The sequence below is a fragment of the Zonotrichia leucophrys genome, chromosome 29 (genome assembly GCF_028769735.1).
Source record: "Zonotrichia leucophrys gambelii isolate GWCS_2022_RI chromosome 29, RI_Zleu_2.0, whole genome shotgun sequence".
Lineage (NCBI taxonomy): Eukaryota > Metazoa > Chordata > Aves > Passeriformes > Passerellidae > Zonotrichia > Zonotrichia leucophrys.
In genome coordinates this window covers 3,022,898-3,046,716 of record NC_088198.1, presented here as the reverse complement: position 1 = coordinate 3,046,716, position 23,819 = coordinate 3,022,898, and the positions used below count along the sequence as shown (strand labels likewise).

Sequence of the window (23,819 nt, the reverse complement as noted above, 5' to 3'; positions counted from 1 at the left end):
TGGACTGGCTGCTCCTCACGCCGGGAGAGCCAAGCGGGTGCAAGCGAGAGCACGGCACAACACGGCATAAATCACCCGGAGACACCGCTCACGGGGCCCGCTGACCCCGCCGCCTGGAGCAGCCTCTGCTGGCTTTCAGCACTGCTCTTTGCACTCAGGAGAACCCGGGGGAACTCCTGGGAGCAGCAGCTCTGGGTGTTGCAGCTCGACCCTGCACCCAGGCTGGCTGTGACCCTTCCCCAGCTACCCCAACGTGGATGCGCTTGATTTAGAAATCGCACGGATTCACCAGGCTGGCTGTGCTGTGTTCTCTGTTCCCAGGATTTAGATGTGGTGGTTTCCTTTGGAAAGGTCTCAGCGATGGTCAGATGTGGTGTGGAAGGCACACAGGTGCCAGAGGATGTGATACAAAGCTTGTCTCTGCCTTTGCTCCACGCTCGGGCCAGCCCAAGCCAGCATGGCAAGAAGCAGCTCTGTTAATAGCCTCGTTAGTCTCACCAAGATGCTGAGGCTTTGGCTTCCAGCAGATAATTAACGATGTGCTCATGAATTAGGAAGCCCTGGACCTCCACCAGGATCGCTGTGGAGGCTCGTGGTTCAGAGCTGGAGCAAGGCAGTGCCTCGAGGAGCAGCACAGAGCAAAGGGCATGGCCAGCAGGGACTGGCAGAGGCCTTCTGGGCCCATCTTTAATGCAGGACCAGTTTTTCTCCAGGTACCCGACACCTGGAGCTGGAAAACAGGAAAAATTTCTCCATGGAAAATGTTCTCAAACCCTGGTAAAAGCTGTCCTGGGCAGTGGTGGAGGCACCATGCCTGGAGGGATTTAAAACACATCGATGTGGTGCTTGAGGACAGTGTGGTGGCCTTGGCAGTGCTGGGGCAGCAGTCAGAGGATGATCTTGGAAGTCTTTTCCATTTAAAGGATTCTGTGTGCATGCAAGAGTCCCTAATGCTGCCCCACCCATAAGAAGTCCTACTAAGGCCCCAGGGTGCCTCATTTGAATACAATTTACTGTCGCTAATGATGCTGATGGTTATTTCCCCAAGCTAGGAAGTATTTGGCCCCAAAATGGGCTCCTGGAAGCAATTTCAGACAGCAGTCTGTAATGCTGGAGCTGATGGAAGCAATTTGCAACCCATTAGCAGCGATCAGCTGTGAAGATATTTTACACATCACTCAGTCCAGGTTTGAGAGGGGATGGAATTTTTACCCCCTCTCCTTTGGAATTTTTGTGTAGGATGGGGTGAACACCTGAGCGCTGCCTCTGCAGCCCCAGCAGCTTTGCAACATGCCAATGGTGACTTGTGAATTAAATCCCTTAAATACACAAATGCTGTCCTGGACTGCAGGGCCAGGCACTCCTAGATGGCTCCAGGAAGGGATACAGCAGTTCCCAGCATCTTCAGCATCCACAGGACAAATTGATTATTATTAATTAATTTGCCTCTGGGCAGCAGCAGATGTAGGTAAAGAAGCAATTTGCAAACCAGGGCTGCCTCCATGGAGGGAGCAAAAGCACAGCACAACCCCAAAAAAGCATGGGAAAGCATCACTTATCCACCCTTGCCCTGGAGATGCTCTTCCAAGAAGCAGGACGGGAGCTGGTTGATGTAACTGGGGTGTGTGTGTGGAGCAGGGACAAGCCATGCTGGGAAGGTGAGGAGAGAGCCCCAGGCCTTGAGTTATCCCTCGGCCCAAGCTCCCGAGGTGTTCCCAAGACACGTCTGGGATCCTGCCTGCCTGCCAGAGCCTGTGCTGGGAGCCCCAGCTCTGCAGCACCTTCCCTTAATTACTTTTTTCATTCTAATTAGATCTGCGGGCAGGCTGAGGGGAGCCCTGGTGGCTGAATCCGTGCTCTGAGCACCCATTTTTAACAGGAGGATTCCACCACAGCCGCTCACACCCCACCAGCCCTCTCTAACCCACCCCTTGAAGCCTTTGTGTCTTGCAGTTATCACCTGGGGCTGTTCCCTCCTCACCCATCCCACAGCCCTCGGCTGGTTCCTGTCTCTCCCAGCAGGAATTAACACAACCCTCACGTGGCTTCCCCAAAAAACAGCACGGAAACGCTCCCAGTCCCCACGCTCCACTCCATTCCAAGGATGCAGCTGCATTCTCCCTGGACGGGGGCCAGCAGTGAGGAAGTTTCCTCTGCCCGCTCTCCTCCTCCCTGGCTCCTCTAGAAAAGGGGTTTGGGGTGTTTGGGGCCCCAACAGCTCACAAGACCCCCACATGAAATGTTCTCCATCCAGAGGAAGCAGCAGAGCCTCTTCCCTGGGGTTTCCTGTGCACTGGAAATGAAGGACTCCCAAGAACGTCCATGTGCTCACCTGCTCCTGCCTGAGACCTCCTCCCTCCCTGGCCAGCCCCGCTGCTGCCGGGGATTTACTGTCAATAAAAGCACTGCAGAGAGCCACTTCTCCTCTGGAAGAAGAGGAGGAGGAGGGGGGAACAACCACTCTGTAAATGTCCTTCTCCCTCATCCCAGCAGCACATCCTTCTGCCCTCAGGATGCTGATGGAGGGACAGCATCGAGCAGGCAGCTGCTGGGCAAGGAGCGATGCAGAACGGAGCAGGAAGGGAAAGGCAGAGCTGGTGCCAACTGGGAATGCTAATGCTGCTCCCCGGCCTCACAGCCACGTCCCCAAGCTCCAGCAGGGCTGTCCCTCAGCCTGGCAAGGGGGGGCACTGACTCAGGAGGGTCCCTGGCCCTCAGCTCTGTTGCTCCCAGGTGCTCCCGAGCAGGTCCCGCTGTAAAACCCAGGGATCCTGCTGGGGCAGGGGAGAGGATGCTCCAAAAAGGATCAAACCAAGTGTGCCCAAGCCATGGGATTTTGGGCACAGGGTGTGTGTGCCTCACCCTGCTGTATCCCTGAGTGCCCACGCTCCCGTTTGTGGGGTTCAGGTGGGGACACCGTGCTGGGAAGGCACCTCTGGGCAGGGACACAGCCTGTGCCAACCCTGGGGTCTGCCTGTCCCTTTCCAACATCACACTCGCAAAGGACATTGAAGCATCCTTTTCCATTTGACTGCAGCCGCCTTACTGGGAGCAGTGGGCGGGCTCCTGCTGCAGCCTCCGCACCCAGAGCCGCTCGGGTGAGGAGGGCACCCCGCTCCCCGGGCACTCACGGGGGCAGCTGGAGGCAGTGGGAGATGTGCTGGCACTGGGGGGGAGCTGGGCAGCGCTGTGCAACCGCCCCGCTCTGCCCCGGGGAGGAGCAGAGCCCCCGGTGCCTCCTGCCCCGGAGCACCCCGGGCACAGCGGCAGAAGGACGGGGCTGGGACAGGGGCGGCGTGTCCTGAGCACAGCGAGGGCCCAGCAGGGTCAGTCCCTTCATGGTGACAAGCGTGACAGGGACCACGGGCAGCAGAGCAGGGCTGGACACTCGAGGACACGAGTGCCCCACGGCCAGGAAAGGGCTGGAAGGCACCGGTGCCCCCCAAAAGGAGCCAGCCCGGGGTGTCCCAGCACGGGTGAAGCCTGAAGGGCGGGGGAGGCCGCGGCAGGGCAGGGACGGGGCAGGGCTGCGGGATGGGGCCGGGGGGGTCCGGCGGAGCGGGGAGCGAGGAGCCGGAGCATCCCTGGAAGGCGCGGGGGATGGGAGCGGCACACGCACACGCACACACACATTACCCACATGCACACGGCAGCAGCACCAACAGCCCCTGCCAGCGCCTGCAATCGCTGGAGCGCCGCTCCTGCGCCTCTCCCTCCTCCTCCTCCTCCTCCTCCTCCTCCTCCTCCTCCTCCTCGCTGCCCACCGGCCTGCGGCACCCCTCACCCCTCCGCGGCCTCCGGCCCCACCAGCGCTCAGACAATGACTTCATGCGGATTATGCATCTGAAGAAATCACCAGCTCCCAGATAGCCACAGGGGGAGGTATCCATGTGTTTGGCAGGGAAGCAGCCTCCTGCTCGCCTTCCTTCTCCTCCTCTTATCTCCTCGCACACGGCAGCTGCCTCCTCTCCAGCGATGGTCGCCTGCGGTCCCCCCGCGCGGCGCTGAGCGAGGCCCCGGCGCATCCCCGCTCCCACGCTTGCACCAAGGTACCAACGAGGCTATTTTTATTCCCCCCCCTTCTTTTCCGGTTCACCAGCCGCTGCCGGGCTCGGTGCCTCAGCACCCTCGGTGCCTGCACATCTCCCGCTCCCTCCCGTGTTCCCAGCCCCGGCTCCCTCGGCGCAGCGGCAGCACCACCAGCCCGGCTCCAGCCACGGCCGCCGGCCCTGATTCCAGGTTTGCATCCTTCATTCCTTCATCTGGTTGGCGATGCGACAGTGCCATTTGTGGGAGGTGGAGGGGGAGCGGGGCAGGTGGGAGGGGGAGATAAGGTGATGGGGGGGGTGGGCAGAGCACCCCGGTCCTGCCGTGGGATGGGGAGGGCAGGGAGGAGGTGGGAGGGGGGAAAATGCAAGAGGCTGCATCCAAATAAATGTATTTATGTATATGTATATATACATGCATGTCTGTGTGTGTGTATATATATATATATATATGTAGGCTTGGGGGCAAGAGCAGGGCACAGCAAAGCATCTGCCCCTGGCGGGCGCTGCTGGGCACAGCCCTGCCATGGGCTGGGCACCCTCAGCACCCACGAGGCACCCACGGGCTCCCTTCTCGGCAGAGTGGCCACCCCGGGCTGCTGGCACTGACCATGATGGACCTGAAAGTGGACGAGGAGGAGGTGGACAGCGGGCAGCCGGTGAGCATCCAGGCCTTCGCCAGCAGCTCCACCCTGCACGGGCTCTCGCACATCTTCTCGTACGAGCGGCTGTCGCTGAAGCGCGTGGTCTGGGCGCTTTGCTTCCTGGGCTCGCTGGCGCTGCTCGCCCTGGTCTGCACCAACCGCATCCAGTACTACTTCCTGTACCCCCACGTCACCAAGCTGGACGAGGTGGCGGCCACCAGGCTCACCTTCCCCGCCGTCACCTTCTGCAACCTCAACGAGTTTCGCTTCAGCCGCGTCACCAAGAATGACCTGTACCACGCCGGCGAGCTCCTGGCCTTGCTCAATAACAGGTGGGTGCCAGTGGTGCCTTGAGGTGGCCCCAGGTGACATCTCAGTCAGTCTGGATGCAGCCAAGAGCCACCAGGTCCTGCTAATTCTCCTGGGCGTGTGGCTCCCACACTGGGCTGCCCCAGATGGCTCCAGTGCAGCACATGCAGCAGGGCCAGGGCCACCTCCTGAGTTCCTGTGGGGCTGATCCTGCACACCTGGCTCCAGTGCCATGTCTGGGTGCCATCCCATGCAGCGAGGCCAAGGGTGCCAGCAGGTGAAGCCACTGACCCACACCCCAGCCTGGTGCCATTCCTTGGGCTGTGGAAGCCCCTCACCTGTGGCTGTGGTGGCTCCTTGGTGCTGCCAAGCCGCTGTCAAGAGCCTGGTGCACTCCCTGCCCATGCCAATGCCAAGGGGCGTCACTGCTGTCCCCACTCCTGCCCCAGGGAGGGGTTTTCAGGCATGACAGCAGAGCTGAGACCAAGAACATTCAGTCCCTGTCCCAGCAAGGCCACCACCTGACAATGATGCCACCAAAGGCACAGGGCAGGTGGCTGGGTGGCCTCAACCAGGGCTGGTGCTGCTGGACCAGCAGTGGGACAAGTGGGATGGGTTTGGAAGGTGGCCACTGCCCAGCTTATCCTTCTGCCATCTTCATGTGTTTCTGGGCCCCTTTGTGCTGTTGGATGCTCTGGAAATGCCCCGTGCAAGGTGGGGCTGTGCTGAGCCCATGCCAGGGTCACTCCTGGGAACCCCAAATGGCCTTTGCCGGTGGGAGCAGCCACCACAGCCAGGCCTGAGCCTCTCCCTGCTTTTCCCCCAAGATACGAGATCCCAGACATCCAGACAGCCGATGAGAAGCAGCTGGAGATCCTGCAGGACAAGGCCAACTTCCGAAACTTCAAGCCCAAACCTTTCAACATGCTGGAGTTTTACGACCGGGCTGGCCACGACATCAGGGAGATGCTGCTGTCCTGCTTCTTCCGCGGGGAGCAGTGCACCCCCGAAGACTTCAAAGTGGTGAGTGACCCGTGGGCCCTGCCCAGTGCCACCTCTCCCCCATGCAAGGAGGGTTTTTGCCCACCTGTAGCTGCTCCTGCCTCCTCCCAGCTCGGAAGGGACCGGCAGCACCGTCACTGAGGGGATGCTGTTGGGGTTTGGAGGCCCAGGCTGTCCCCAGGAGCACGTGTGGCTCCGTACAGCTCCGTGGGCTGCTCCCACGTGGGCACAGCTCCCCGGGATCATTTGGGCTCTGCAAAGCAGGGTTGTGCCAGGCTGGAAGCTGCCATGGTGAGGAGGCTCCAGTGGAGAAGCAGGGAGAGCACGCATGGCAGAATCCCTTGGGAACACAGGTCCCGGTGGCTCCGTGCTGCGCCCTGCCATGGAGCCTGCTCTTGTGCTGTGGATCCAGCACACAATAAAGCCTTTATCCCTGCTCTGCCTGGCCCCATCCAGCTGGGGACGGAACAGTGCCGGCTATTCGGGGCTGCCTAATCAATTCGGCAGCCGCGGCCGCTGCTCCCGAGCAGCTCCGGCGTGGGGACTCCTTCGGGGTCCCCATCCTCGTCACCAGCCCAGGGGTGTCCCCCTCGTGTCCCACACTGAGCATGGCTGGGTGTGTGCAGAGCCCAGGTCCCGGTGCAGTTTGGGTGATTTTAATCATCGTCATTAAATTCCTGTCATGGGCTCTTTGCACGAGCAGGTGTCTGTTGTCAGCCATGAGGCGTTTATTTGTTAAATGGAGGCACGTTGCACCCGGAGGGGGCTGGATCCCCTCCAGCAGGGCCAGCTCTGTCCCGTGCCTGGTTCTGATGTTGGCTCCTGCCAGGGCACGGCCGCGTTTTCTGCGCCGAACCATCCTCAGGCACCTTCATCCCTGCTCCCTCCCTGCATCCCTTGGGTTCCAAATCCCTGTGTTCTGCATCCCCTTCAACCAGCAAAAGCAAACAGGCTCGCAGCTGGTTTGTTATTCCTGCCTGGATTATTCCTTGCAAGCAGGTTGGGATGATTTAATGGATTTGATTAGAGGAAGCTGGCTCTCTGCTGCGTCTCTGTTGCTCCTTGGGGTCTGGCACGGGGAGGTCTGTGTGTGGTGGGGCTGGGATGGGCTCCTGGCACTCTCAGAAGCTTGTAGGGGATGGTCTCAGCAGCAAATTCCTGCTGCCTCGCTGCTCCCTGCACGGGCTGAGCTGGGCTCGGTGCTGCCCTGGGCCTGGTGGCTGATCTGGGGGTGCTGGGGACCAGAACCAGGCTTGCACCATCTGCCCTGGTCCTGGCATTGCTCATCCCCCTCCATGTCCCCCCCGAGCTGTGTGCAGGGTACAGTGACACCCCAGCTGAGCTGAGCAGGCTCAGACTCATCCCAAACTGCAGAGTGAACCCTCTAAAAAGATCAGGGGGGGACAATTGGCCCACCCCAGCTCTGCCCTGGCCCCTCCAGCACAGGGCAGTGTTTGGTGCCCAGCAGAGCTCCCCCTGCATCAGCCCAGGACAGGCACAAGGATGCACAGGGAGGTGCCTTGATCTCCTCCCCAAAATCCTGGCATGACCTCAAAGCCTGGAGAGGCAAGCACAGAGCTGAGGGGCAAGTCTTGAACCTGAGGGACATGGGGGAAGGTTTCCCCGTGCCCAGAGCCCCACACAGGGATGGGACAGACAGGGACAGACACATTTCCCTTTGCAGGAGGGGCTCGCCCTCGCTGTCGCCCCGTTTTGAGGCCACGCTCCCTGGCACCCTCATTAGCAGCACGGATCGATGTTTCACTCTTCCTGCTTCATTATTTATGAGCTGGAGCCCTCCCTCCCCTGCGGGAGCTCTCAGCCCCCCCTCGGCTCCTGCTCCTTCCTCCCCTCACCGCGAGGTTCCCCCGGGGCCCCGCACACCCACGGGGACGGCGCCTCACCCAGCAAGGGAGAGGCTCCCATCTCTGGGCTCTGAATCCAGGCAGAAAGGAGAATCGCTGAGGATGAGCTTCCTCTCCACACCCCAGCATGGGAACTGTGGCTGCACCATCTCGGGAAGGTGCCCCGTGCTTGGGAAGCCCTTTGGGGTGGTCGGTGCAGCCAGGGGGGCAGAGTGGCTGTGCCCGGGGTGGCACAATGTGAATTTGCAGCTTTTCCTTCTCACACCCTGTGAACCCACCCCATCCCTGTCCTGCTCTGGGGCACGGTGGCTGAGCCCAGAGCCCTGGGCAGTGTGCATGGGACAGCCTGGATGAGCTGGAGAGGATTAAGACCTCTGGACCGTTTCCATGAGGCTCCAGGGCTGAGCTGGCACTGGGGAGAATTGAGTTTGACGTGGTGATCATGCCGCTGCCTTTTGCATTGGATTCTGCATCCTCTGCCCTGCAAACACCGGGTGCACAGAGCCAGAGCCAGGCAGGGAGCGGGAAGGGTCTGCAGCAGCCCCAGCAAACCCCAACCACACTCCTCCTCTGCTCCCTCCTCCCATCTCCAGGGCAGAGCAGGAGCTCCTGTGATGGAGAACAGATCCTGTTCCCCACTGCTGGGCCTGCCCACCCTCCTTCTGACCCCTCTGCACCCTGCTGAACCCCACTAGACCCCTCCAGATCCTGCTGCACCCTCAGACTCTGCGACACCCCAGTGTGTGCACCCCCAAAACCCCTCTGCACCCCTGGGCTCCCTGCTCAGCCCACCTCGCTCCAGCTGGGGGTGTTGGAGCTCTGCTCCTGCCACCCCAGGAGCATGGTGGCTTCTCCCCCTGGAAAAAAAAACCCTTGTGTGGGTCAAACGTGCCCTGTTGGTGGGCACTGGGGTGTGGGATCTCAGAGGGGCGGGCACAGCAGGGCACGCTCAGGGGTGTCCTGCAGCCCCCATGGGATCTCAGTGGGGTGGGCACAGCAGGGCACTGGGCTGTCCTGCAGCCCCTGTGGGATCTCAGAGGGGTGGGCACAGGGGCAGCTGGGGTGTTGCGGGTCTCAGAGGGGTGGGCACAGAGGGCACATTCAGGGTGTCTGCAGCCCTGTGGTCTCAGAGAGTGGCCAGCAGGCTGGTGTGGGGTCTCAGAGGGCACTGGGCACAGCAGGGCACTGCGGTGTGGGGTCTCAGAGGGGTGGGCACAGCAGGGCACACTCAGGGGTGTCCTGTAGCCCCTATAGGATCTCACAGGGCTGGGCACAGTAGGGCACTGCGGTGTGGGGTCTCAGAGGGGTGGGCACAGCAGGGCACGCTCAGGGGTGCCCAGCCGGGGGTGCTGCTGCTCCCCTGCTCCCCCGCGGGATCCAGGCCCCAGCCCCTTCCCCAAGCGCAGCCCCGGCCCCCCGTGGCCCCCCACGGCAGTCACAAGGCCGGAGCCCCGCGGCGAGCGGAGCTCCCCCGCCGTGCAGCGTTAGTGGATAATCACGGAGCCGGAGTGAGAAGCATCTCCAACACAGCTGGAGAGACCGGGCGCGGGAATTACTGATACCCAGACATTTCCTGGAGCTTTTGACAGTTAATAAACAAACCGCATGGGTCCATCTGGCTCTGGAAAAACAACTTGGGGACAGCGTGTGGGCACCAGGCACGGCCACCGGCCCCAGACCTGCTTTGGGGCTGGTTCCCAGCAGCATCCCGAGCCCCAGCAGATCCCACCACGGTCCCCAGCGGAGCCGGTGCATTTACAAATTCTGTAAGACATTCGAGTGATTTATGCAAATCACTTTTTAAAGCGGCACACAGGCTCCTAAATTACTTATAAGCGTTGGAAACTGCTGGCACGGATCTGTTGTTTCTGGGCACTGATTCACCTCGGGCATCCCGGTGGTGTCCCCAGGGGCCCGGCCGAGCATCCTCACCTGGATCAGCGGCAAACTCCGCCCAAACCCTTCCCCACATGGGCCTCTCTCTGCGGCCGAGCAGCGGCAGGGTTTGACCCCCGAGGCTGCCCCGTTTTCCAGACGAATGGAGCAAAGCCAGCGGGACACGGGCGAGATAATCGGAGGTGACGGAGCAGAGGAGCCGCCACGCACGGGACCGCCGCCGTTTGCTGGTGGTGACTCGGCTCTCCCGGGAAGCGCAGCGGGTTGGGAGTGCCCCAGCTCTGCTCGGCAGCCCGGAGATTTTCCCGTATCACTGTATTTTGCTCAAAGCAAATCATCCGGAAAGCAGCCGTGAGCTGTTTCACCCTCGGGCAGGGAGCAGAGACACTCAGGCGTTGCTCCTCAGCTGCCTCCTTGTCCCAGCTTCACCCAAGCATTCCCAGACCTGCTCAGGCAGAACAGGGCAGCTCTGGGCTGTGGTTTTGCTCGCTCCACACTGGCACAAACGTGGATGGGAATCTCGTGGGAAGCTGCTCTTCACTCTCCCTCTGCAGCAGGACAGCGATATCACGGCCCCAGCGCTGTGGGACCAGCTCCACTGAGCCCACCACCACTGATCTTGGCCAAGATGGGGCAGAAGAGGATCAGGAACAAGAGGGATGAGGACACAGTGAGAGGCCACCATGTGCCTGCACCCCACGGCCACTTCATTAGAGCTGTGAATGGCGCGTCCAGCACCTGAACCTCAGAGCTCTGGAAAACGGTGGGATTAGAGGAGAAGGACTTGTGGGATCAGGGTCAGGCTCAGTTGGTGTCATTTGGTCCCTGGCTCTGCCCAGCCCCAGCATCTCCCCCTGCACAGCAGCACCGTGCACACCCAGAGGGGTCACACGCCCCCAAAGCTCTGCACACACCCAGAGGGGTCACACTCACAGAAAGCACCTTGCACAAGTGGAGGTGTCACACCCCAAAGCACTTTGCACACCCAGAGGTGTCACCCACAGCTGGAGGCACCACACACACCCAGAGGTGTCGTGCCAAGTGCTCAGAGCATCTCAACTTCACCTCTGGCCAATCCTGTTCCTCTTGCAATGCCTTTGCACATAAAGCCTCATTAACAAATGAATTATTAATGATTATTAATAAGCTGTAATGGCATTTGTGGCTGCTGGAGGAGATGAGGAGGCTTTCAAGTGGTATCCAGCCGCAATGGAGGTGAGGATTTCACAGCTGAGGACAGGGCACGTGTGTCCCAAGGGATCCAGGGATGGAAGCACAGCCCTGGACAGCAGCAGCAGATGAGGGGTTCCAAGCTGTTCCTCTCAGCCTCCCTTTGGTGTTTTTCGCAGCCCCAGGCTGGGCAATAGCAAGGTGCTCTCTGAGGGATCCAAAGGACCTGCCCAGAACCTCCTGGTGCCGTTTTCTCCCTCTCCCTGATATCAACTGGGGAGAAGCCACGCTAGAGGGGGCAGATCCCCTGAGCCTCTGGAGCCACAGATCTCCACAGGGAGACCAGGAAATTAACTGTCTCATGGCCTTTTTGCCTCAGTTTAATATCTCTGGCTGTTCAGAGCCACCTGTGTTTTATCGCCTGTGGAGCTTGGCCGGGGCTCCCAAGGCAACGCTGCAATTCCTGCTCCAGCCTGGGTTCAAGGAGCTCCTCACTGGCTCTTATTTATTTATACAGCTCTGACACTTGGATATTATAACCAATTATTTATTTTTGGAGGGTTTTTTTCTGTATGGAGTGTTTGGTGTGTTTGCATCCAGGCTCTCAGCCTAAGGACGGAGCTGGGGCAGGGTGTTCCCACCCACTCTGTGATTTATCAGGGATTTTAAACCTCTGCTCTCCTGGCAGGGACAGGGAGACCCTTCCAGAGGCACCACATGCCAGGGCTGTGTGACTGCTCTGCTTGGATTAGATTAGATTTGAAAAGCGTGATACGTGCGGAGCCAGAGCGAGCGAGCGCAGCAAGGAAACCAGACCGGAACACCGTGGGCTTTTCCCCCCTCCAATAAAACCGCCGGCTCGGATCTGCCTGCATGAACTGGCTGAGCGATTGTGAAGGATGTCGGAAAAAATCACAACCTGCTTACGGGACATCCGCGATCGGCAGGAAACGCGGGAAACAGGGTCGGGAATAATCCCGGGAATTAGCGACACCTCGGCAGCATCTCCGCGTCCTGGCGCAGTCCTGGTGACCCCTGCACGGCACAGAGGGACACTGCCAGCGGGGAAACCACCGGGAAGCTCTCAGCGCTACAAACAGGTTCAGTTATAGGAGCGTAAACAGATCTTGGGGAGGAGGATGCGGCGGCTGCGGAGCCGTCACGGCGGATCACAGCCAAGGCTCCAGGGACACGCTGGACTGCCCACGGAGCTGCGGGGGGGTCCTGGCTGAGCCCCCCTAAACCCCGGGCCAGCGTGGCTGCAGGTGGCCTCAGTGCTCGGGGCAGCAGCGCCGGCACCCAGCAGGGCTGGCTGGGAAGAGCTTGCCCAGGAAAGCTTCGAAAGATTAATAGAGTTTAAATGGAAGCGTTTGGAGAGGAGATAAGGCTCATCTGATATGAAATCATATGGAACAACGGGATCCAGGGAGGCCCTGGCTCTATAATGAAGTCCACTTAGCACATTACTCACCATAATGTGCTTTTTATTAAAGTCCTGTGCTGCAGGTGCTGAGTCTGCAGCTGGGAACACGGGGCTGGAATGGCACAGGCACCTGGAGTACCGGACCCCGCCACCAGAAGCAGCTGGGACGCGGCGTGGAAAAGGCACCTTCGGCTTCCCCTTTCCCATCCCGTTTGATCCAGGGATGCTCTGGCATCACCGGGGCCCGCGGCTGGGGCTGGTGGGCCTGCGGGGACGGGGTGGAGAGGAGGCGGAGGTGGGGAATAATACAGAGGAAAAACTCCTTTTTAATCATCAATTTTTCTGCATTAGAATGTGACATGCTAATCCACTGTGAAGCGTCTAATCTGGGGGATAAAGGGCCGGATAACACAAGCTGCGCCCGGCTTGGCTGGCGGAGCGAGCCGAGGCAAGGTGGCAGCATCTGATAAGGGGTGCAGGATTAGTCCCGGCACAGATCCCGCCTGCCCGGGCAATCCCACCTTGCTTGGCTGCCTCTGCTCTGTCTCTCGCCAGGGTCAGGGAGGGATGTGCAGCCCTGGAGCTGTCCCAGAGCAGCTCATCCCGCCCAGAGCGGCGGTGGCAGCGCTGCCGGTGCCTCCACCACCATCTTGGCAGCTCTGCGAGCTGCTGAGCACATCCCTGGGCCAAGACACGTGGAAAACCTCATTTTTCTCCCTTTGGATTCGCACATCCAGGTGCGTGGTGGGAGCAGGACAACCCAGCCGTGGGGTCTCCGTCTGGCCCAAATGTCCACCCCCACGTGCTGCTTTGGCTGCCTCATCCCACCCCTCATCCCATCCCTTCCCGGCAGCCAGCTCCGAGCTGCGGGCACCCCCAGGGATGACGTGGGCAGCTCAGCCCCGGCTCAGCCGGTCGGTGGCAGGGACGGGCAGTGCCCGTCACAAAACCGAGCGGCTCCAGCTCCCGGGGCGCTTTCGGCGACATCCTCCCCGGGGCTCGGAGACCTGGGATAACAGAGCTTGCAATGTTGTTTTCTCCTCGCCTCCTCGGGGATTGGTTTATCTCTATGAATAACTGCATCCCGGCTTTGATCTCCTCTGCCATTAAAGCGTGACAGGCTGTGAAATGTGCTGTTGCTGCCGTCAAATCCCGCTCCCGCTTCCCCCCCGCCGCCTCCGTGCTCCCCCGCTCCGGGAAACCTCCTTTCCCGGGCCTTGAGGAGCCGCAGAGCAGCGAGCGGGGCCGAACCGCCCCGGGACAGAGGCCAAACACGGTGTTGGAGGCAGGAAAAACCCATCTCCTCCTCCTCCTCGCATCCCACAGCTCTCCCTGGGGCGGGGAGGGCACGGAGCATCCCCGGCCCCAGCGCCGGCTCGGGTGTGGCGGCATCACCCCAGCACCCGCCACGGGGGCTGATGTCACGGCTAATTATAGCATCCCCCGTCCCTCACCCCCGCCAAGGCTTTACCTGAGAGAGGGTAAAAATAACTCCCGGCGAGGGAGGAGCTGGAACGAGCCCAAGGACTCCTCCAGCATCTCCAAAACTCGCACAAACCAGGACGGCACCCCCCTGCCGCACCTTGTCCCCAATCTGGGGGTCAGGACGCGCTCCCCTTGGCTGCTGCCGCCGTGCTCCAGGCTGCGGCTGTCCCCGGTCACCTTCACCCGGCTCGGGTGTCGGCGCTGGGACAGGTGGCGGTAACCGGAGCCGGGCCCTGCTGCTGCCATCCAGCCCCGGCGCACCCCGCGAGCTGTTTAAGCCGAGCGAAGCAGGTTAATGGCCCCAGTCGATGATGGAATGTTTTCATTACAGCATCTTTCTCTCTCTCTCTCTCTCTCGCTGCTGCAATCGCTCCCAAGAAGACACATTAAAGCTCCCCGCGCCGAGGGAGCGGATCCGCCCCTGGGGCTGCCTGCTGGCCCCGGGCAGCACGGCTCACCTGTCCGAGCCCTGTGGGGCTGAACAACCCCCTCAACCTGCAATTCCTTAATTCTGATTCCCTTCTCCTCCTGCCCCAACAGCCAAGGCACAGGGACCCAGTGCCAGAGCTGGGAGCAGCAGAAATCCCAGCCCAACCCCAGAAACAGCTCCTACCTGTCCCGAGCATCCTCCGTGCCAGCCTGTGTGGGATCAGCCCACTGTGGTCCCACCCTGCTCCCACAGGGCTGGACCAGCCCAGCTCTTCCAAACCCCTGCCAGGAGCAGCCCTGATGCTGTCACAGCCCTGTCCTGTGGCTGCAGCTCATCCCCACCACGGACACGGGGCACCTATGACCTGGCCCCCATGTCCTGGTGGCTCCCAGCCACCCAGCTCACCTTCCTGACTCTCTTTTCTAGGCAGAGTTTTCATCTCACATTCTCTGGGATGCTCCCAAAAGGTGTAACCTTGATCTTGGCCTGATGAAATTTCATCCTGTGGCTCTGGCGCTCGTCCCCAAGGTCATCCATTCTTTCTCCCAGGTCCCCAAGTGGCATCTGCCAGTGTCCCTCTTACACAAGGGCCCTATTGAAGGGAATATTGAGCTTGGGGCGCTCCAGGATGGGACACCCCAGTGTCACATCTTGGATCACTGCCCCTGGCAGGGATCCTCAGTGCCTGTTCCACCAGCATCACCTGCCCAGCAATCTCAGATAACTGTGCTGGTATCAGGTCAGATTTTTACTGAGTTCCTGACTGATTTGTTCTCCCAATTTGTGGTGTCCATGTGTGCCAGGATGTGCTCAGGCACCAGGGACCCTGCAGGGTGCACAGGGAAGGAATCAGAGCAGCTGAACTGAGGGCTTGGGGTGAGCTTCTCCCAGCCAGGCACCGGCCCACAGCTCCCATCCAGCCCCTGCACATCCAAGTGCTGCCGGATTTAGATTCTCCCCCGGTGCCGGGATGGGGCTGGAGATTGCTCTGTGGTCTCTGGATGCTTTTATCAAGTGCTGAGTACAAGAAAACAGCAAACCACGAGAAGGGGCTGCGCTGCTGCAGAGAGGAGACGCCCGTGCTCCCACAGCTCCATCCCAGCTTCCTGCACCAGAGCTGCTCCCTGGGACCCTGAGCCCGGCTGGTTCAGCAGCACAAGGCCTGGAGCCATTCCTTGAAGGAAGAGGGGGCTCATGTGCCCCACTGGAATCCAAAACATGAGGTGACGTGCCCAGCACTGACTGAGCTCTGCAGAAGGAATCGTTGCCTGGACAGCACCCAAATCCTGCCAAGACCAGCCCTGCTCAGAGGAGGACAGACCTCACTGCACTGGGAATGTTGGATTTGCCGGATTCTCACGTGCACACGCCGGTGCCCTGCGGCACAGGGGGATGAGCCTGCAGGGATGGGCACTGCCAGGGCAGGAGGAGCATCGTGGGAGCCTGAGGACACCACAGCATCCTTCCCCCCACCTGGAGCACCACTGAACCAGGACAGCGTCACGGGCATTTTGGGAGAACCTCTGGCTCCAGCTGGCCTGGGGATGAGCGCAGAGCCTGGCATACGGCGGCTCTGGAGGCAGCCGGGGACCCAGCAGAGAGGGCTGGGCCTGGCTGGAGCAGCCGCTGGGGCTGCCAGCGCCAGACCACGCCAGGACGGAGGGCACGGCGTGGGGGCACAGCACTGGGTACCTGCCCACACGGTGTGCCCCCAGCCTGGCAGCCCCTGGGGGCTCCCACGGCGCCTCTGGAGGCGGTGATGTCTCTGCTCCGTCCCGGCAGCCGGAGCCGGCCGGTCCCAAGGGGCCCGGGGAGCCCGCGGAACCGCCCCTCGCTCCTCCTCCCCTCCTGCTCCTGATATACCCTCCTGGCTCCGAGCATCCCGAGCATCCCGAGCATCCCGAGCATCCCTCTGCTCCTCTCCCTCACTCCCGCTCGCCTCACTCCTTTTCCCTTCTCTGTTTCTCCTCGCTGAACTTGCCCCTTCCCCCTCCCCTGATCTCCCCAGCCCCTCTCTGCTGAGGATCTGACTGAAGACCCCCAGGCTGGGGCAGGGCACGGGCCAGGACCCCCACACCAGAGCCAGGACCTCCACACCACAGCTGGGACCCCCAGGCTGGGCAATGCCTCTCCAGATATTCTGCACCATCTCCTTCTCCAGGGAGGAAGCACCGGAAGATGCTGCAGCCACTGAGAAGGAAGAAGATGAAGCAGACGAGTTCCTATATGGGCAGGAGGAGGATGAAGAGGATGAGGAGGACGCAGGGGCAACCACGGACTTCGTGGCCTTTGCCAGCAGCTGCACCCTGCACGGGCTGAGCCACATCTTCGTGGAGGGCAGCCTGGGCGCCCGGCAGGCGCTGTGGGCGCTGGCCTTCCTCCTCTCCCTCTCCGTCTTCCTCTACCAGGTGGCCGACCGCATCGCCTACTACCTGGAGTACCACCACGTCACGCTGCTCAGCGAGGAGGAGAGCCCCGAGATGACCTTCCCTGCCGTCACCTTCTGCAACATCAACCGTGTGCGGCTCTCGCAGCTCAGCCACGAGGACCTGCTCTACCTGGCCCCTCTGGTGGACTACGAGCCCGGCATGGAGCTGGGCTTCACCCCCGCCCAGCCGGGCCCCTGGGAGGAGGACGAGCCCCTAAATTTGTACGGGTTTTTTAACCGCACTTGCCACCAGCTGGAGGACATGCTGCTGAGCTGCAGCTACCGCGGCCAGCGCTGCGGCCCCGGGGACTTTGCGCCGGTGAGTAGCCCCAGGGTGGCCCGGCACGGGGAGCAGCTCCGGAGCTGGTCGGTGTTGGATCAGGCACGGCAGGTGATGCTGCCCTTGCAGGATGATATTTCAGCTCCATCTGCCAGAGCTGGGGATGGCACCGGCGGTGGAGCTGCTCTGGTGGGACGTGGAGCGTATCCCCGGGGCTGTGCTTGCTGAGGAGGTGCCTGGCACCTCCATCCTGGTGCCATCAGGGCTTGTGGGGCACCGTGTGGTGGGAGCCCACTGCCCTCACATGCCCCTTGCCCAGGCTGGCAGCAGCTCCGTGGTTTTGGGGCCATGCTGGCTGCCGGAGGCGAGAGCTGGAATGGCCGAGGAGGGATGGGGGGGTCCAGGATCCCGTCCAGCCCTGTCCTCTGCAGGGATGGAGGAGGGCTTGGAGGAGGCGCCAGTGCAGGCATCAGGCTGAGTGCCACCATCCTGGGGAGCCACAGCTGCCGTGGGCTCTCTGGGGCTGTAAATCTGCAGTGTCTCCTCTGAGTCCATCCCTGTGGGAACATCTCCTCCTCCACCAGGGCCAGGATGGGCAGTTCCAGCAGTGAGAGATCCTGTGGGTCAGGAGCCCGGTCGGACCATGCCCAGGCTGGGATGGCTGAGTTTTGGGGCTGGGGACGCTCTCCTGGCTCCGTTCTGAGGCTGCACACAGAGGGGTCTCAGCCTCAGCCCTGTGTCCTCTCCTGCAGGTCTTCACCCGCTATGGGAAGTGCTACACCTTCAATGCGGGGCAGGACGGGAAGCCTCGGCTCATCACCATGAAGGGGGGCACTGGAAACGGCCTGGAGATCATGCTGGACATCCAGCAGGACGAGTACCTGCCAGTGTGGGGGGAAACAGGTAACCCAGTGCCCCAGCAGGCCCATTCAGCCACAGCAGCTCCTGGGGTGCTGCCCAGCCCCTTCCCACCTCCCCAGAGCACAGATCCACACCCCTGAGGCTCCCTTCTCTTCCCTCCTTCCATTTCTCATCACTTCTGCTCTTTTCTTTCCCTTTCCTCCTTGTCTTTGCTCTTTGCCATGGCAACTCCCCATCGTTTAGACACGCAGCCATCACTTGTTTATAAATAGAGTCAAATACTTTCCCTGCCACACTCCTGGGTGTGGAGCAGGGGGGTCGGGGTGGAGGGGGCAAGGACATGGTGCAGCAAACAGATGGACAGATGGATGGACACATGGATGAATGACTTGGCCCAGGGGAAGCATGGGAGGCAGGAGTTGTGGTCCCTCTCTCAGCAGGCTCAGCACAGCCCCTCAGAGCAGGGCCAGTGCTGTGCTCACCCCACCTCTCTCTGCCACAGATGAGACCTCGTTCGAAGCCGGGATCAAGGTGCAGATCCACAGCCAGGACGAGCCCCCTCTGATCGACCAGCTGGGCTTCGGGGTGGCTCCCGGCTTCCAGACCTTTGTGTCCTGCCAGGAGCAGCGGGTAGGAACTGGGCAGGAGTGGGATGTCCCCTCCCACCCTGCGCTGTGGGAGCAGAGCCTCCTCGCTGTGCCCTTGTCCCCACGCTGGATGGAGGGGAGGGTCCCATCCTGGGGACCACTGCCATGAGGGTCTGTCCCTGAACTGCAGGGGCTTCTTCCTCACTGCTGGCTTCTCTCCCCTTCCAGCTCATCTACCTGCCCCCTCCCTGGGGTGACTGCAAGGCTGTGGCGGGCGACTCGGAGTTCTACGACACCTACAGCATCACGGCGTGCCGCATCGACTGCGAGACCCGCTACCTGGTGGAGAACTGCAACTGCCGCATGGTGCACATGCCAGGTGAGCCCCGTGCCCGGCCCGGCCCGGCCCTGCCCTCTGCCGTGCCCCCACCTGGAACACCTGCTCTGTGTCTCCCCAGGCGATGCCCCTTACTGCACCCCGGAGCAGTACAAGGAGTGCGCGGATCCGGCCTTAGGTGAGGCTGCCCGGCCCCGGGGGTGGGACGGAGCTGCGCCCTCGGGTTCCTCCATCTCGCCATCCCCCTCTCTCCCTGCACAGATTTCCTGGTGGAGAAGGACAATGAGTACTGCATCTGTGAGATGCCCTGCAACATGACGCGCTACGGCAAAGAGCTCTCCATGGTCAAGATCCCCAGCAAGGCCTCGGCCAAGTACCTGGCCAAGAAGTACAACAAGTCAGAGCAGTACATCGGGTAAGGCACCACGGCCACGGTGGTGGGGCAGGGTCTGGTCCCTCCATCCCAAACCTCAGCCTGATGCCCCTTCTGTCCTGCACAGGGAGAACATCCTGGTGCTGGATATCTTCTTTGAAGCCCTCAACTACGAGACGATCGAGCAGAAGAAGGCGTACGAGGTGGCGGGTTTGCTGGGTGAGTGTTGGTGGCTCTGGGGAGCCCTGTGACAGTGCCCAGCCAGAGTCCCCCAGCGAGGTGGCCTCGTGCTGGCCCTGTCACCATGGCCCGTTCCCAAGGCACCGGGATGTGCCGAGAGCACAGATGCGGAGCTGGGCATGCCACTGCCATGATCGGGCACCAGTCACAGCGGTGACAAGTTCTGCCCTTTCTCTGCTCCCTCTGCCACCCTACTCTGGACTCAGGCCACCCTGATGGTTTCCCTCTCCTCTGCAGGTGACATTGGAGGGCAGATGGGGCTGTTCATTGGGGCCAGCATCCTCACAGTGCTGGAGCTCTTTGACTACGCCTATGAGGTGAGTGTCTCCTCCATCCCAAGGCTGTGCCCGTGTGGGATGAGGGGAATGGCCGCCCCTGAGCCCCCCGGGGCTGACACGTGGCTCTGGCAGGTGATAAAGCACCGGCTGTGCCGGCGGGGCAAGTGCCGCAAGAACCACAAGAGGAACAACACAGACAAGGGCGTCGCGCTGAGCATGGACGACGTGAAGCGCCACGTGAGTGCGGGGCACAGCACGGTCCCCCACTGCCTGTCCCCTCCTGCTTGTCCCCTCTGCCTGTCCATGTCTGCTTGTCCCCTCTGCCTATCCCTTCCTGCCTGTCCCCTCCTGCCTGTCCCCTCTGCCTGTCCCCTCCTGCCTGTCCCCTCTGCCTGTCCCCTCTGCTTGTCCCCTCTGCCTGTCCCCTCTGCCTGTCCCCTCTGCCTGTCCCCTCTGCCTGTCCCCTCCTGCCTGTCCCCTCTGCCTGTCCCCTCCTGCCTGTCCCCTCTGCTTGTCCCCTCTGCCTGTCCCCTCTGCCTGTCCCCTCTGCCTGTCCCCTCTGCCTATCCCTTCCTGCCTGTCCCCTCTGCCTGTCCCCTCCTGCAGCTCAGGGCATGGGGAGTCACCGTTCTGGGGAGCCCCTGGGAAAGGAGCAGAGGGCCCAAGCAGAGATGCTGTGGGGGGATGGCACTGGGTCTCTGCGAGGACCTGGATGAAAGCAGCGGCCCCAAAATCCCCTTTATCCTGCAGAATCCCTGTGAAAGCATACGGGGGCACCCAGCAGGCATGACGTACGCAGCCAACATCCTACCTCACCACCCGGCCCGGGGCACCTTTGAGGACTTCACCTGCTAACCGACGTCTGGATGTACAACCTGAGCTACCAAAGCCCTGCGAGAGCTGCCCTTCTCCCCGCCAGCGCCAGCGGAGAGACACATCTAGGGGCCCTTTGCTCCTCGGCACGGTGGGACACGGACAAGAGCGACGGCCTCGGATTTCGGGGCGGGCAGTGGGGTCGGGCAATGCCAGACCCTGGCACAGCTGCTCTGCGCCTGCCCTGCTCCTTCAGAGACTCCAGGATGCTCCAGCCCGGCCGTCCCGCGGGGCGGGAGCGACACGCACAGTGGGCCAGGGCACGGGCCTGCCCCGGCTCCCCCTTGGCTCCCCTCGGCCTTTTTAACTAAAACCCAGAAGCCAAGAAGAAGCAGCCGTCCGGCCGCAGTCTCCATCCACAGCCCTGTCCGTCTGTCCTCCGTCGTCTCCATGCTCATCCTACTCCAACGCCTTGGCCGTGCCTGCTGGGCCCCCTGTGCCTGCTGGGGGGCTCATTGGGGAGCCCCTGGCGTGCCTGGCACAGGGCAGCAGCCCGGGAATCCCTGGAGAGCCCCTCTGTCCCCCGGGACCTCAGCCCGGGCACTCCTGGCACGAAGACGCGGCACCTCCACCTGTCCAGAACGTCTTCCTTGGCCCTGCCCTGGGATCAGCCCCGGGATCAGCCCCGGGATCAGCCCTGGGAGCAGCCCCGGGATCAGCCCCAGGAGCACCAGACAGGGCTCAGCTGGGAGGTGCCACCTGGGCTCTGGGGACACCGGGCACTGTCCCTCCCTGCCCGCCCCTCCTGGGCTCTCCAGCACTGCCCCATGGTCCCTCCCGTCCGCAGGGAACCCTGTGGCCCCAAACCCAGCCATCCTCGGGGAGAAGGGCACAAGGAAACTCCTGGTCCCACTTGTCCCCAGCTGGGGACACCCCCTTGGCACCACCGTGGCTGGGCAGGCACCGGAGCCCCAACTCCCCAGGGTTCAGAGGGGGCTCTGGGGCTCCAGCCCCGCTGAGCCCCAAAAGCTGCTGCCCCGGGGGATTTGGGGTGTCTGTGGGTTCCCAGCACCTCTGCTGCCCCTCCCTGGCACAGCCCTGTCCTGGCTGGGGTCTGTGGCCACCTGTCAGAGCCCACCAGTCCCTCTGGGGTCCCCATCTGGCCCCCCAACCCGTCTCCCAGCCCCCAGGCCAGAGCCCTCCCCGGGCCCAAGTGCTACTTATCTTTAAGAGCTTTTGCAATAAGTCTTTTTAGTAATTTTTTTTTTCCTAAACTGCAGTTTTGTTTTTTATTCTTGTCATTTTTATTCTTATTATTTGCTTCCTGACCAAAATTAGGAACTGGGGGTCAGTCCTTTGTATCCAGCGATCACCCAAAGACGACGGGTCGGCCACATCCATAAATTTTCTTATGGATTTCTCCTAATGTTTCATCACGTTTCATTTATTTATTTTCTTTCTTTCTCTTTCCCATTCAAGCTTTTAAAGATGGGGCTGGGATTTGACCTTGAGGCTCACCTGTTGAAGAAAACGCTTTTTTGTTATGTCATCGGCATTTTATATTTCTTATATATAATATATATGACTATATATATATGTGTACATATATATATATATCTATATGCATCATGCCAGTGTAGATACCCATCCAGTAGCATTTAGGCCTTGTTCTTGTGCCATTTTTTTTTTCTGTTACTGATCTCTGAATGCCTTCAAGTGTATAAAGTGTGGAATTCTCTCCGGTATCTGTACTATGTACACACATTTTCATAGGAAGCACAATAAGATGACAGATGCATTGTACATCAATACCTGCTACTCTTAACAACGATGATATAAAGAATGATATAAATGATATAACTCCCCCACGCCGAGCCTTTCTCTCTTGCTGAGCTGCTGGAAATGCTCCCCTGAGGAGGCAGGTGGGGACGGCCTCGTCCTGGGATGGAGCTGAAAGGGAAGGGGGGGAAAAAAGGGAAAGGGAAAAGGAGGAAAAAGCTTTGGGCCAGATTTCAGAGCAGGGTGTGCTCTGTGTCAGAGCTGAGGCTGAGCTGAGCCTCCCTTTCCTGGTGCCTCATCCAGCTCCAGCCTCACTGATTTCCCAAGGAATTCCTCGCAAGGGACACGGGGTTGGAGGAGGGAATGATTCCTGTTCCCCAGCAGGGAAAGGAGAATTAACGCTCACAGAGCTCTTAATCCCTGACAGCTGCAACACCTCCGTGGTTTGGGACCCACCTGAGGTCCAACAGGAGTCACCAGGTGGAATTTCACCCTGGGAGCACAACCCAAATGTAACACACACCTTCTGGCCTAAAAATTTCCGCTACAAAGAGCAATAGTAACAACAGAGCAGATCCAGCAGTGGGCATCCAAAAAAAGCCCTCAGGGCTCCATGGAGACTGAATAATGGGGATGGGAGTGGGCAGGGAAGGCTGAAATGCCAACGCACACCCACACCATCCTCCCTCCGGTCCCTTGGCTCCGGCCGTGTCCCCTGGCTCCTGGAAATGGCAGAAATGCAGTTTTGCATCTCAACGAGAGCGCTCTCACCCCGCTCTGGCGCTTCCCGGCCGGAGCTGGAGCTGCAAAGGCCAGAGGGTGGGATTGGAAGGAGAAGGGGCCAGGAGGGCGTTAATGAACGCGGGTAATTAATCACAGCCCAGCCGTGCCCGCAGCATCCCCCGGCTCCGGGAGGGAGCCGTAATCCCCGCGGGAGCTGCAGGCTGTGCTGCGAGCAGGTCACCCCGTCCATCTGTCACTGCTTGGCTCTCCCAGGGCTCAGGGGAGGTGTCAGAGCCCCAGGGGCAGCACAGCTCTGCAATTCCCCTGGAACGCAGCAGGTACCGCCGGGATGGGCAGCAAACGCTGCTCCTTGCAGGCACAAATCTCCAAGGTGTCCATCGTGGGGCGGCAGGATGGGGATGGGAACATCAACCTGGGGGATGCAGGGCTTCAGGCTGTTTGGGGTCTGGGGACCTGCAGTCTGCTCAGGATCTGAAGCTCTTTGGGATCCAGGCAGCCTCACCTTGATCAGGATCCAGGGAATCTCAGCTTATTTGAGATCTGGGGACCTTCAGCCCGTTCAGATCCACGGAGCCTCAGCCCATGGAGACTCCCAGCCCACTCAGGCTCTGTGGAGATTCTGAGATTCCACCGCCTCCCCTCGTGGGCCAGAATTCCCAGTCCCCCCTCGCTGGCTGCCAGGGTAACAGGAGCTGAGGGACAATGGCACGGCCCCGGTGCTGCTGTCCTGCTGTCCTGCAGCCAGAGCAGCCTGGCCGGGCACCAAAGTTTCCATGGAGCCACCGGCAGGTGCAGGGGAGGCATTTCCAAAGCTGTTCCACCAAACCCT

General features: G+C 60.9%; 1 protein-coding gene across 2 annotated transcripts; it reads left to right on the top strand.

The window, feature by feature from the left end:
• The first annotated feature begins 3,621 nt into the window (after positions 1 to 3,621).
• On the top strand, positions 3,622 to 22,329 carry ASIC1 (acid sensing ion channel subunit 1). Of its 2 annotated transcripts, XM_064734962.1 has the most exons (13): positions 3,622 to 4,049; positions 4,169 to 4,239; positions 4,628 to 5,022; positions 5,827 to 6,022; positions 17,731 to 17,881; positions 18,342 to 18,469; positions 18,655 to 18,805; positions 18,885 to 18,941; positions 19,025 to 19,178; positions 19,264 to 19,355; positions 19,614 to 19,693; positions 19,787 to 19,891; positions 20,405 to 22,329. In XM_064734962.1, the coding sequence occupies exons 3-13, from the start codon at positions 4,658 to 4,660 to the stop codon at positions 20,507 to 20,509; spliced, it is 1,584 nt and encodes a 527-aa protein (XP_064591032.1). In that variant the 5' UTR covers positions 3,622 to 4,049; positions 4,169 to 4,239; positions 4,628 to 4,657; the 3' UTR covers positions 20,510 to 22,329. The 2 variants fall into 2 exon arrangements, with proteins under 2 accessions (XP_064591032.1, XP_064591030.1); XM_064734960.1 differs by lacking the exons at positions 3,622 to 4,049; positions 4,169 to 4,239; positions 4,628 to 5,022; positions 5,827 to 6,022 and adding an exon at positions 9,151 to 17,017.
• Positions 22,330 to 23,819: the final 1,490 nt, after the last annotated feature.